This window comes from Zingiber officinale, chromosome 2A, assembly GCF_018446385.1.
Source record: "Zingiber officinale cultivar Zhangliang chromosome 2A, Zo_v1.1, whole genome shotgun sequence".
NCBI lineage: Eukaryota > Viridiplantae > Streptophyta > Magnoliopsida > Zingiberales > Zingiberaceae > Zingiber > Zingiber officinale.
The window spans coordinates 161200002-161214538 of NC_055988.1; the positions used below are offsets into that span (position 1 = coordinate 161200002).

The 14537-nt window shown below is 37.3% G+C and overlaps 1 protein-coding gene and 1 pseudogene across 1 annotated transcript; both read left to right on the forward strand.

The window, feature by feature from the left end:
• The first annotated feature begins 6991 nt into the window (after positions 1-6991).
• Positions 6992-7964, forward strand: LOC122044191 (annotated as a pseudogene).
• Positions 7965-8554: 590 nt separating this feature from the next.
• On the forward strand, positions 8555-10682 carry LOC122042942 (protein KRI1 homolog). Its single transcript, XM_042603341.1, has one exon. It carries the CDS (start codon positions 8617-8619, stop codon positions 10399-10401), a length of 1785 nt encoding a protein of 594 aa, XP_042459275.1. The 5' UTR covers positions 8555-8616; the 3' UTR covers positions 10402-10682.
• Positions 10683-14537: the final 3855 nt, after the last annotated feature.

Genomic DNA, 14537 nt, shown 5'->3' on the forward strand with positions numbered 1-14537 from the left:
TTTTGATAAGGAGCATGGTAGCACATTTTGAGTTTATAGAAAAGGGGAGATAGTATTAATTTTTAAGAAAGGATACCATACCATGCCCACGTTGGGCCTGATATTCAAGCATATCAGGCCCAACGGTGCCTGATTTTTTTTTTCCATCACTTGCCACCACACCTATGGAGATTTAAACCATGATTTGCTAGCACCAATGGAGTTCTTGGAATTTCAAAATCTCACTCGAATGGAAATGGGTACAATCAGAGGTGTCTAGGTCCATCAGTGGATTTTGAGCAAAACCCACTGATGCCCCTCCCCTACTTGGATTTACTTGAAATCAAGTCCCCTGTGAAGGTCTTGGTGGGGAGATGGTATATATGGTGTCAAACAGAATTTATACCCCATGGATTAAAAGTTATGTCTCCGTGCCAGTTGGCACATATTCCACTTATGGCCATGCTATAGACTTAAACCCTATGGTAGCACCTTCTAATTTTATTTTTTTGATTTTTTGATAAGGAACATGGTAGCACATTTTGAGTTTATAGAAAGGGGAAGATAGTATCAATTTTTAAGAAAGGATACCATACCAGGCCCACGTTGGGCCTGATATGCTCTCATATCAGGCCTACGTTGGGCCTGATATTCAAGCATATCAGGCCTAATGGTGCCTGATTTTTTTTCCCATCACTTATCCCCTATGAAGGTCTTGGTGGGGAGATGGTATATATGGTGTCAAACAGAATTTATACATCATAGATTAGAAGGTATGACTCTGTGCCAGTTGGAACAGAACAGTGCATCTCTTTTCTTTTCAGATTTCCATGCCTAATGTAAAGATCGATGCAATCATTGTACACTTGAAACCTAGTGTTGTACCTATCCTACTGGGATTTCTGAAAATTCATTTGGAAAGGTATATATGGTCTCAAAACATAGTTATAAACCCTTGGTAAGAAGTTCTTTGTCCGTATCATTTGGAACACCATGTGTTTCTTGCAGTTTCAGGACTAAGAACCAATTTTTTTCTCGTAACTTAGTTACTTTGGTGTTCGATATTACATACCTAATTCAAATTTCAAAGCCTACCTTGTTCTCTTGAAACCGAGTGTTGGTCCGAGCCTATTTTATTTTCTAAACAATCCCAACCGTTATCATATTTTTAGTTTTGACAAGATAGATATGGTGTGCAGTACAACTTATATACATTATCTCTTTTCACTGATAAGCACCAGCATCGCAATTTGGATACGGGATATTGTGACTTATATTTGACTAATCACCATGCAATATAATTAATATTCTAGTGGCAGTTTATACTCTTCTCATATAATACATAACACTATATTAAACAACAAAGACTACATACAAACATATAAAACTACCTACACTACGTAACTTCATTTACATTCTCTACAAGTTTTTACCTTACAAGACTATGGATATTTAATCCAATATTTTAAAAAATTTATCCCTCAAAATTGATACCATTACATCAATTCTAATCTTTTTTATGTCTCCTTGTGTGAAGTTCATCTTCATATCGTATAGGAGACATCGAATGTATTGCATCACAAAGAAGCCACAGTCAACGCTGTAAATAACAAACCATTTTAATGGTCAATATTTGTTATCAATATGTTCTATTCACACTCTGTGCTCGACTTACCTGACTTGTTGTTGTAGACATTCTATTGTGCGAGACACCCATTTATCGAACAGATAATGCCTTTCAAATTTTGAATCAATAGCAACAATGTGGTCACGACTATAGAGTTTAAAATCTGCTACCTATAAGATTAAACAGGAAATTTACATTTTCCATCAACTAGCATTATATTAGAATACAAACATACACATGAATATTGGATGCTCGCCGCTGCTTCAAATTCATATTTGTATTTACTTCCACTTGCTAGAGAATTGTACTGATTGAACGTCATTGATTTGGTGTCCACCATCAGCAAGTGGAAGTGTTCATTATCACTGCACAAAGGTATAAAAATACACCTAACCTCTTCATCTCCTCTATCTGTCTTTATGAGGTGCTGAAAGGCAAACTTACTTGACGATTTCATTAATGACTACAAATATGCAAAGTCATACATACATAACCAAGTAATAAAATGAATTCTAATTTTTACTATTATCAAATAAATTCCTTACTGTGAAGAATGTTGAACAATATATAGACTTGTTGTATGTCATTCTAGACGAGATTGCCCCCCTAAATAGAATTTTACAATACGTGTCGATTACGTCCCCTCTTGTTAACATTTCTCCATTCATACCAGATAACAGGGAATACACATTTAAACCAAAGGGTGGTTCCTCCCAAACTAAATCATTTGTAACCCTACATATTAAACAAATCAATGATTATTTTTACAAAATTAATTTTGAGAACCATACATCAACTATGTAATTAGAGAAGCATATAATTGTCTTGACTGATCAACTATGTAATTCACATACTTTAGTTTCTCCAATGCTTTTAACAAGTACACTACCTCTTGGTCTTGTTTTTTTTTGGAAGTCTTAAATTGCTTCTTCACATACTATACGCATAAACATAAAAGGCATTTAGATAATCTATTAAATCTAACCAATTAAAATGAAATTTACAGATTTGCCAAACATATCTGCATCCTTCTCTGCCTCTTCATCAGATTTGTCTTCCATTAATTCTACAATATCTCTTTCTTCTTCCATTTCATCCACATCAATTTTTCCTTTCCCCTTCCCCACAACATCAGGTCCTTTTACAACTTTTTTCCCTTCTCCTAGCTAGACTTGAAACTTTCTCCGCAGGCTCACTTATATGTATATTTCTACGTTGCCTCTTAGGTAAAGTTTTGAGCCACAATGGACTATCAATTAGAGTATCCCTGTAATCATAGCGACTTCTGTTACGTCCTCTCCTCCTTCTTGTTATAACACCTATAGGTTCAAATTGAGGATCGTTTATAGGCTCGCTATATTGAGATTCCATGCCTTTATTTTCAACTATTTTAAGTAATTCTTTCACCCTCTCATTCAATTGCATGTTCTCCCTTGTTAGCTATTTAATTCTGTTAGCTTGAATAATGCAATTACAACACCCCTTATTAATTTGGCTTCCTTCAGTGACTTCAATTTGTAATGTCTCCATTGCATGTGGACTGTCATCAAAGCCAACAAAGTTCTCAAATAATGAATTTTCATATTGGGTAGAGATTAGGTCTATGACAACCTGTAAGAATATTAAAACACATGTTAAAACAAGAGTTTTTAACCAAACTATAGTCAAAGTATTCAAAATTTACCTCTTCAGAGGAGACTTGATCAAACAATTCCCTCACCTTACTAATATGTGAAGAAATATACCTCCACTTATTTATTCTTGCTCCTTTTATTTTGTATGGTTTTTGGATTGGAACATGCTCCAAAAACCATGCCTGATTCACCATCACAAGTGTTAACTATTGATAAATGTCCGCAAAATTTTAATAAATTTCACATAAATTATAAATTTACTGCCAAAAGACTAGCAATCCTCTTTAGGTAAGGGAGGTTAGTGTTAGAATGTTTTGTCGTAGTTGATAAAAATATGTCCCCAATCTTAGGTAATTGTGGAGCCATAAATTCATGGATGGCTTCAACCCAGTTGAATCTAGCAAGATTCTCAAAATCATCTACTATATCTATGAGACATAAACGTACCTTATATGTACTAGAAGAAAATAAGACACAAACAAATATATACAAAATATAGAATTTACAAAATAATAAAACATCATCTTCTCCTTCAACGCGATTGCCATAAAATTTAAGCAACTCCTCAATTCTTGATCTAGTAGCTTCTTTTTTGCTTGAGAAGTATGTTAGAAAGAGGTCACCAAATGCTTTAGTAGAATTTATCGAAATTGAAGGTCCTCGGTCTGCAATACCAAGCAGCAATGAAACGTCTCTTCTTGTGAAGCCAACCGGAACCCCTGACCAAGTTAAATGATTATTTGACTTCTACGAACAAATACAAAAGTATTAGGAACACCATGGACATGATACGATGACATATCAAGCACACGTTAGGCCTGCTATTGTATCATATCAGGCCCACGTTGGGCCTGATATGGCATCGTATCAGGCCCAATGTGGGCCTGATATGGCATCGTATCAGGCCCATGTTGGGCCTGATATGGCTTGTATCAGGCCCAATGTTGGCCCTGATGTGATATCGTATCAGTCTTACGTTTAGCAAAAGATTTAATTTTACCATACAGCTACTTTGTGATTAAAATACGAAATTATATATTGTACCTGAGAATCTAAAGGTTTGACTACTTGAATCCCAATTTTGAAATATATTGACCAAAATCCCACGGATGTGTTGCATATCTTGTATGTCCAAAAAAATACTAAAGGGTGATTGTTTTATCAGCGCTATGTGTCGATCATGTAAAATAACAGACCCTTGATGCGTTCCTTTCTTTGTGGATGTTTGAAAAAAACTTTTAAAGTGACCTAGGACACTATTCCAATGTAGTTTCTGTCCAACATCAACTGAACCCTACAGTTTATACAAATTAAAAAATTTTAATCATACTCGTTGTGCTTCTCAAAATCACAGAGTTTGTAACTATATACCTTTACAGCTAATTGATGTGGAGAGGATGATGATACACCCGATCGACTTCTTTGCACCATTATGAGACGAGATGATTCACGTAAACCCTAGAACCCTTCCCTAGTTCCTCGTGAACAATCCTGTTTTTAAGCACCGAAATGCTTGATGTTGCCGCTTGAGAAAGACTCGACGTCACTAACCTAGGGTTTCATAAGAGGGAAGATTTCTCCATAGAATTGGAGCTGCACTCGCAGTGTTACAAACTGTTGGTGCAACCTTAGGTCAAGGTTGACCTGGTTGACCCGACTCGAGTTAACCTAACTCGAGTTGTATTTTGATGTTTGACGAGAATAGAAAAGTTGTATCTTGATGTTTGACAAGAATACAAACTTGGGAGATTGTGGGTGCAACCTTCGATCAAGGTTGACCTGGTTGACCCGAGACTTGGCACGGAAAAGTCCAAGCAGGGAGCTTTGCACGGGAGAAGTCCAAGTATGGAAGCTTGGCATGAGGAGTCGGAGATGGCTCGGCAGCTCGTTCTCCGGACTAGGTCAGAGAGGGCTCGGGAGCTCGTTCTCTGGACCAGACAGAGTTGGAGAGGGCTCGGTAGCTCGTTCTCCGGACTAGGTCAGAGAGGGGTCGGTAGCTCATTCTCTAGACCGGATGAAGTCGGAGAGGGCTCGGTAGCTCGTTCTCCGGACTAGGTCAGAGAGGGCTCGGTAGCTCGTTCTCTGGAGCAGATGAAGTCGGAGAGGGCTCGGTAGCTCGTTCTCCAAACTAGGTCAGAGAGGGCTCGGTAGCTCGTTCTCTGGACCGGACGTGGAAGTCGGAGAGGGCTCGGTAGCTCGTTCTCCGGACTAGGTCAGAGAGGGCTCGGTAGCTCGTTCTCTGGACCGGACATGGAAGTCGGAGAGGGATCAGTAGCTCGTTTCTCCAAACTAGGTCAGAGAGGGCTCGGTAGCTCGTTCTCTAGACCGGGAAGGCTTTAGGATTTAGGGTTGGGAAGCTCTAAGGCATTGGATCGATCTGGTGACCGATCCAGTGATACTCAGGTTTATCTGATCGGTCTGGTGACCGATCAGTAACCAAAAAGTGGTTCGCTATAGGTTATCTGATCGGTCCACCGACCGATCAGAAAACGATCAGGAAGCTACTGATCGTTGCCTGATCGGTCCACAGACCGATCAGGCCTTTAAAGCCAACCCTCACAGAGATGGCTGACCGGTCTGGGGACCGATCAGCCTAGGGCCTGATCGGTCCACAGACCGATCAGATGGCTCCCAGACCGATCAGGGTGGAGCCTGATCGGTCCAGGCCTAGCCGTTGTGACACAACGGCTAGATTTCTGTGTTGCTCTTTGTCTTCTTCACAGGTGCAGCAGGTGCAGGATATATATCGAGGTCGAGGGCCTCTATAGAAACAGTTCTTGCTCTTCCTCCTTACTGCGATTTGAGCTTTGCTGAGCTCCTCTTTGCTGAAGCTTCGTGTGAGCTTCCCTCGACTGGTTGATCAGCTGCTGTTGGCATTATCCGTGAAGTTGCTGCTTCATCAACGGACTCCAGTCGACGAGAAGAAGGCAAGCAACCTTGGTAGAGTGTATTTACATTCATATTATCCATTGTTTCTTGTTTCTTGTACTCCTATATTGTTGTTGCAAAAGAGATTGTGGCGAGGTTTCTCCACCCAGAAGGAGTTCATATTAGCCGGTTATCCGGGGTCTCATCCACCGACGGGTTGATAGGATTCGTCCACCTTACGGACACGCCGAGGAGTAGGAGTATCATCTCCGAACCTCGTTACATCATCGTGTTTGAGGTTTGATCTTCTCCACTTTCGTTTCTACATTGTATTTCCGCTGCGCTAACCTAAATTGTAGGAAGAAACGATAATTTGAGGTCGGCTATTCACACCCCCCCCTCTCTAGCCGCATCCGAAGGTCCTAACACAAACAACACCGAGCCATGAACAATTTGGAGGGAGGTAGAAAAATGATTGAAATTATTTTTTTAAATTCAAAGTCAAAAAGTGGTTCGGATGCCTGGGAAATGACGGCTGAATAGAGGAAGTTGGCGGAGAGGTATATTGGATATTACACATCACTTACCTGTGCCTTTTGGTAAATACAAAACGGTTATGCGCCTTTTGGTAAATACATTATACCATGTACGCCCTTTGGTAAATTGCCGATTTTTAAAATTATGCAAGATCCTTAGAGAAAGAACCTCCTTACAAGATATAAGACACATCTGTGTCGAAGAAATGCTTGCCATGTATTTACTTGTTGTTGGTCATAATACTCGGTATTGCTTGATTCGTAAAACATTTGGTCGATCACATTACAATACTAGCCAAAATTTCAACAAGGTGTTGAAAGCATTGAAGAGCATTGTAGTAGATATGATGGTCAAACCTGGATCTGCGGTGCCAGAAAAAATAAGAGAGAGTACAAGATTTTACCCTTACTTAAAAGTAAGTATGAAATTCTTTTATTATTATTATTATTATTATTATTATTATTATTATTATTGATGGTGATGGTGGTTATGTTATTGTTGTTGTAGGATTGTGTTGGAGCTATTAATGGCACTCACATTCCAGCTATGGTGTCTGAGCAAGATATTAACAGTTATTGTAACCATCATGAAGAAATTTCTCAAAATGTTTTAGCAACTTGTAACTTTGATTTAGAATTTATATATGTACTTAGTGGGTGGGAGGGGTCTGCCCATGATTCACTTGTGTTGACAGATGCTTTATCAAGAAATAATGGGCTTAAAGTGCCCAGAGGTATTTTTTGTTCTATATGTTTCTTAGCTATTTATATTTTTGTAATTTTAAAGAATATATATGTTACTCATTGGTTATTTGATACTGCATATATGGTTTGACAGGTAAATATTTTTTAGTGGATGGTGGGTATCCAAATCGATGTCAATTCTTGGCTCCTTTTCAAGGTGCACGTTATCATCTTCAAGGATTCACTGGTCAAGGTTGTCACCCTGAAAATGCAAAAGAGTTGTTCAATCTTTGTCATGCTTCTTTGAGGAACACTATTGAGAGGATATTTAGTATATTTAAATTGCGGTTCAAAATATTCAAAACAACTCCGCCATTTCCATATACAACACAAGCAGAGCTTGTATTGGTTTGTGTCGGATTACATAATTTTCTTCGCAGGGAGTGTCATTCTAATGAATTTTAAATCGAACTAGATAATAAAGTCCCATTATCTTCATCATAACAAGTTTATGAAGATGATAACTTTGATCAATTACTTACTCAAGAACAACAACAAGTGAATTCAAACTTATGGAGAGAGATTATAGCTAATCAAATGTGGAGTGATATTGATCATGTTGTCAATAACAATTAGGTTTTTTTTTCCATACAATACTAACGAAAAAATATTAAATTTTCTCAATATTTTAATAATTGTTTATCTAATTTTGGTCAATATTATTAAAAAATATTGATTAATTAATTATATACATTGAATTGAAATTTGATTTTAATAAATTAAATAGTGATTCATTCATCATTTTTCTTAACAAGAATTCACTTATACAAATAAATAATAAAAAGTTGAAGATGTTATCGTTTAGTTACTGGTTCAAAGAAATCAATAAAAAAATATCATAATTATATAAGTTACAAAATTCATGGAAATCTATGGAACTCTATGAAAAATATTATAAATGTCTATAAAAATCTTGTAAAACAAGTAAATAAGAGTCTATGAAATTCTATTTATAAGTCTGTGAAATTCTATTAAAATCAATAGAAATCTAAACTCTACAAAAATTCTATTATTTAAAAAATCATTAGAAATCTAAAATGAATAGACCCTTAAATATTTACATCAAGACAAAATACAGGCCTGCATGAAAGTTAATGGCGTAATAATGCAAATATAATAATTCAGAGACTAAAATGAAATTTGCAGGCAAATCATAATATATTCGATGTAACTAGGGTTTCCCTTGTGCGAGTTTTTTCTCCGCTGTCAAGCTTTCGCGTGGCCGATCATGGCGATCGACCTCTTTGATGGATCTGATACAAGCGCCGACGAAGCCGATCTGTCGACCATCAAAATCGATCAGAACTTCGCCAAGCGGCTGGAGCACAACAAACGGCGGGAGGCCCACCAGCGGCTGGAGGAGCTCAAGAGAAAGGGTCTCGCTGCCGATTCCGACACCTCGGACGAGTCTGACGACGACGACGACGATACAGATGAGGATATCAACTTGTCCGGTAAGAACGACCTCAAGTTTTTCGAGACGCTCGTCAGGGTCAAGAAGAATGACCCTGAGATCCTCCGCAGCGACACGAAGATCTATTCATCCGACGAGGAGGAGAGAGGGAAGCGGAGGGCTGTAAAGGAGAGACCTTTGTACCTGAAGGATGTCAATGCTCGGCACTTGATCGAAGAGGGGCCTGAATTCGAGGATGAGCCTTTAAAATACAACTCAAAGGTCTACAACGAAGAACAGGCCGAAGGTATCAAGGCATTCTTGGAAGCGGAGAAGGTTGCTTTTGCTTCGGTTGACGAGGAGGATGACATTCTCAAGGTGAAGGAGAAGCCTGGAGAGGCAGAGAAGGATGAGGATGCAGAAAAGATGGACAACAACGTGAATGAATATTTCGGAAGCGATGTTGATATCAAGGACGACAACGAGAAGTTCTTGAAGAAGTACATGGGCAACAAAATGTGGATCCCTGAGAAGGATAAAAAACCATCTATTGATCATATCTCAGATGAAGATGATGAGCTCGATAAGCAGGACAAGTACGAGGCTGAGTACAATTTCAGGTTTGAGGAAGGAGGTGCAGATCGAGTATTGGGCCATTCGAGGGTTGTGGAGGGATCAGTAAGGAAGAAGACAAATAGTAGGAAATTGCAAAGGAAGAGCAAGGAGGAGAGGATGGCACAGGCAGAGTTCGAGCGGAAGGAAGAGTTAAAGCATCTGAAGAATCTGAAGAAGAAGGAGATTCATGAGAAGCTTGAGAAAATCCGAGCTGTTGCTGGGATTGGAGATGGTGGTCCTGTTGAGCTAGACGAGGATGATTTGGAGGAGGAATTTGATCCAGTGGAGTATGATAAGAAGATGAATGAAATGTTTGGGGATGATTACTATGACGCCGAGGATATCAATCCTGGATTTGGGAGTCAGGAGGAAGGAGATCTAGAGAAGCCAGATTTCGATAAGGAGGATGAACTGCTTGGCATTGGAAAAGAGGGATTCGAGGCAGCTCGAGAAAGGTTTTTGAAACAGAGACATGTAGCAGAAGAAGAAGAAGAAGCAGAAGAAGAACCCAAGCAGGAAGATGGCAAGAGGAAGAGGAAGCGTAAAATCTCTCTCAAGGAGAAGGTAGAGCTTGATAAGGAATTGGACGAGTACTATAAACTGGATTATGAAGATACAATTGGGGACCTTAAAACTCGGTTCAAATATAGAACCGTCCTGGCTAATAGATATGGTTTGCGTCCTGAGGATATTTGGATGGCGAACGAGAAGGATCTGAACCAATATGTTTCCTTGAAGAGGCTAGCCCCCTATAGGGAAAAAGAGTGGAAGGTTACATACCATCAGAAGCTGAAAAAGGACTTGATTCTTCAAGGAGAGAGCTCTAATCAGAAAAAGAAGCTCAAATCAAAGGCTGGTTCGAGTGATCAGCAACCAGATGGTGAAGAAAATAAGTTGTCTCGGCGCAGTAGAAGACGACACCGTCAAGCAGAATTGAAACTTTCACATTCAAGGCTAATGGCATATGGAAAAATACCCTCAAAGCATCCGAAGAGACGTAGCTAAAGCCTAAAGGGGTGTGCACGCTGAACAATTTTGGGCGATTATAGATGAATATGAAATGAGAGTCTCTATTCTATGAACAATTTATAATTTTTTTGGTTCCTTATGTTGTATTTCTAATTGATGTTGCCTTTTGTTATTCTCATTGTTTCGGTATGTTTTCTGCTTAGTTATAGTTTAAACTCCTTTTAGCTGATCTTAAATAGTTGGAGTAAACATGAACTTGTCGGTACTTCATTGTTATGGGCTTACCATTTCGATTACATGTTGATTTTTATTGTTTATTCCTGGTGCTGTTTTTCTTATCTTGTATTACATATTGCTATGATTTTGGGTTTAAATCCTTGTGTTGTTTATGTTTGATATGAAAGAATTGTTCCTTCTTTTCCTTTATTTCTTGAAATTTAGGGTTTTGAAACTCTTCGATCTTATGATTGTTTTGTTGGCAATATTGTTACATCTAGTGCAAACCTACTTGACCTTCCCTAGTTCGATTAGCAATTAGTTGAAGCCTTTGCACTAAAACTAACTGAGCATTACATTCTTCGAATTTCAGATCATATGGTTCAAATAGATTGGGAAGAAGTGGGTCGAGTTTATGTTCTTCGCTCCATTGACCTCTTCAATGATGCTTAGGGCACTCGTATCTAACAGCTCTGTTTCGATTGTGCGATTCTTAATCATGTTGTGAAGACCGGTCGGATAATGAAAGGTGAAAATAGTAGGATTAGTGGGGGATCAAATCCTCACCCCCACCACTATAATGAAGTGGTGGGATAATGGAAGGTGGAATTAGTGGGGTTAATAGGGGATTAAATATTCACTCCACCACTATAAATAATCCCACACCTATCGGGGAGAAGGTTGGATCATAAGAGAAGGTGGAATCTCGATAGATTCATGTTGTGCAAGGAAGAAGAGGTCACCGCGGTAGCAATTTCCAAGGAAAGGGTAAGTGAATCTATTATGCAAATTTTATATTATTTTTTTTTTTTGAAAGAAATGGTCTTTTATTCCCTGCAATTATTTTGCTTTACTTCTGAACATTCTTGATTATTAATTTCCGTTATTTCCGTAATTTTATGCACTAGGTTGATCATGAACTAAATGGTAGGAATATGTATTCTGAACATATTTGACATCTGATTTCTGACTTCTGTGATATTTCTGATCTCCGACCTCTCCTCTAGGAGGGATAATTCTAGAGGGCTGATATCAGTTAAGTCATGCGGAACATGATCCAATTTAAGTGTCCATGTGAAAATTTGTATCTAAATTGTGTTATTTTACTACTGCTTCTCAAGAATTTTAGTATTTGTGTGGTGTCCCCCACTTGTTGAGTGATTCCCAAATCGTTCACCCCGTCCTTACAACCCATTACAGAGAAAGATGAAAGGGGCGCCGAGAATGAGAACGAGGATAGAGAACAAGCCAAGTTCTAGGGATGGTGAACCAGCGCAAATTTCGGGCAGGAGGACTAGAAATCTACTGCAGTTACGAATTTCTTAATTTAGTTAGGAAGATGTAATTTAATTTGTTGAGCGGTGAAAATGACGTACTTTTATGTTAGATATGTAAAGATTGATTTTATGTGGTAATTACTATACTACTGAGAGTGATTATTTTCGAACTTTGGGTTGAAAGTAATGCCAATGCCAGTCCCGGTCATGGGGTGTCACACATATTCTTCTTTTAAATCAATCAAAAGCTAAATTCTATTAAAAAAAACATTTTACTAAAAATTAGGATGAGTTTTCATACAATGATTCGATTTTCTCATAGAATATATCATACACCACTGTGTTCAAATTATTTATGATGTTGAATTATACACTAGAACCTTTTGTATGGCTGAATGACCGGGTCAGTCCTCTTCAAGATGGAGAGGATTAATCTTTTGAAAGAGAGTTGGATACCTGATCAAAGAAAACTCTTCTTTGACCATATTTATACCACCTTGGATCAGTTTTGAGAAAGCTGTTCTTATAGTATTTTAATCAAAATTGCTCTTTTAAATAGTACGATTTCGATTAAAGTTATTTTAAAATAAAAGTAAAATTTGAATATTTTGGATATCAAATTATAAGTAAAATGTTGTTTTGATATTTTTAAAAGATGAGTGTTTCTTTTACTATATGGATAATAAGAGTATTTTTTTAAAAAAAAATTGATAAATTTGTTTAGGGTTAAGTTCCTTAAGAGTGCTTACACTTTTTATTGTTTTGGCTGAAGAGTTAGATACCTAACTATTTTTTTTTTTAACTTAGATATCTATTTTTGCGAACTGACTATTTTGGGAGGTGATGAATCTGATCTTATGAAAATTTCTTATTCATCATCAAAGTAAATCAGGAAACGCTTAAGAAGGTACTCATCCAAGCAGTCAACGTTCTTAGGTTTATTGTCTCACTAGAGAAAAATCCCTATAGTATGCTAAAGTTGGGATAAAACCCTTAGATGTCTGGTAAACCACTTGAAAGGTCTAACCATTGCACCATATCCCTTGGGACATAGACTTTTTTGTTTTGTATAAAAGATGTCACTAGGTTTTTAGATTCATTATTTCCTTGAATATCTAGCTTTTCGAATAGACTAATCCTGAAGGTGATCGGTTCAGTCCCACAAAATTTTTTTACTGGCTATAAGGTAAATTAGAAAGCGCTCGCAGAAGTATATCTAAACGAACATCATTCTTAGATTTGTTGTCCTACTTAAAAAAAAACTCTACAGTGTGTTGCAGTTGGAATTCAAATTTTAGATGTCTGATTAACCATTTGGAGAACCTAACCGTTGCACTGTAATCCCAATGACAAATACTTAACATTATTTTCTTTTATCGTAATCTCAGGGACACAGATACTTAATATTATTTTCTTTCATCGTAATCCCAGGAGCATATACTTAACATTTTTGTTTTGCCTAAAAAATGTCACTAGGTTATATTAGATTTGATTATTTCCTCTTTTATCTTTTCTTCATAAAGTGACCATCAATGTTTGTGTGCTTCATTATACCATGATGCACTAGGTTATTCACAATATTGCTAGTTGATTGATTATTACAAAATAGCTGAATAGGTTCTTCAATAATGAACCTTAACTTCTTTAGAGTCTTCGTAATCACACACCTTCACATATACCATGCTTCATTGCCCTAAATTCAGCTTATGTATTGTTCCTTGATATAATAGTTTGTTTCTTGTTTTACCAGGTAATTAAGTTTCTCCAAACATATGTGTAACAGTCGAAAGTTGATCTTAGATCTACTATTGATTTTCCTAATCAATATCACTATAAATATATGAATTTGCACACAAGCCTTATATTTGTTTTTATCAACTGGTGCATAATTCACTTTGGTTCCTTGGTTGATTGTTGAGTCTATAGAAATGTCTACATATTGGATATTCCAGTTTCTCTCAAAATGTAAATGTCCTAAACATATTTCGAGATCTCTCGTTAATTAGTAAATTTGTCAAAGCAAACTCTTTGAGATTTTTTTGAGTCCGTATAATGATTGTTTTAAACTACAAACTTTGTTGTTGTGGCTTGCAATGCTCATGCATACTTCTTCTGCCAAGTCGAGAAAAACATTCTCGGCATCTAATTGATGAAAGGGTCCATCAAGTTTATTGGCGAAAGTTTCTTCATAATTAATTCCATAAAATTGTGTGAACTTCTTGCAATGAATAGAGCCTTGAATTAACCAACATTGTAGTATTTTGATCGATTAGTGCCTTGGGAACAAAGATTAACAATTGGAGAAGAGAACCGATAACAAGCTAGATTTCGGAAGCTCCCAACTGAGCAATTTTAGGACGTTGGTGGCCAAGCGCTCCTTGTCTTCCCCATATTTAATAAAAGGGTTTTCCTATCTAAGGTCAACACATGATCAGAGGTGTCGGTCTTGTCCTAGTAACCTCCCTCCGATTCTTAAGTGAGAATTTGAAAGAGGAGAGTAAAATGAAAAAAAAAAAAAAATGATTATACGAGTGGGCCTACCTTCTCCTAAATTATGACATTTCATTTATAACTATTATTATGTAATGATGCTTTTATCATATTAATATTCTCCTTCTATAATGGTCATCGACCATCATTAATATCTTTTAGTTTAGCAATAATCATCTGAAGTCTCCA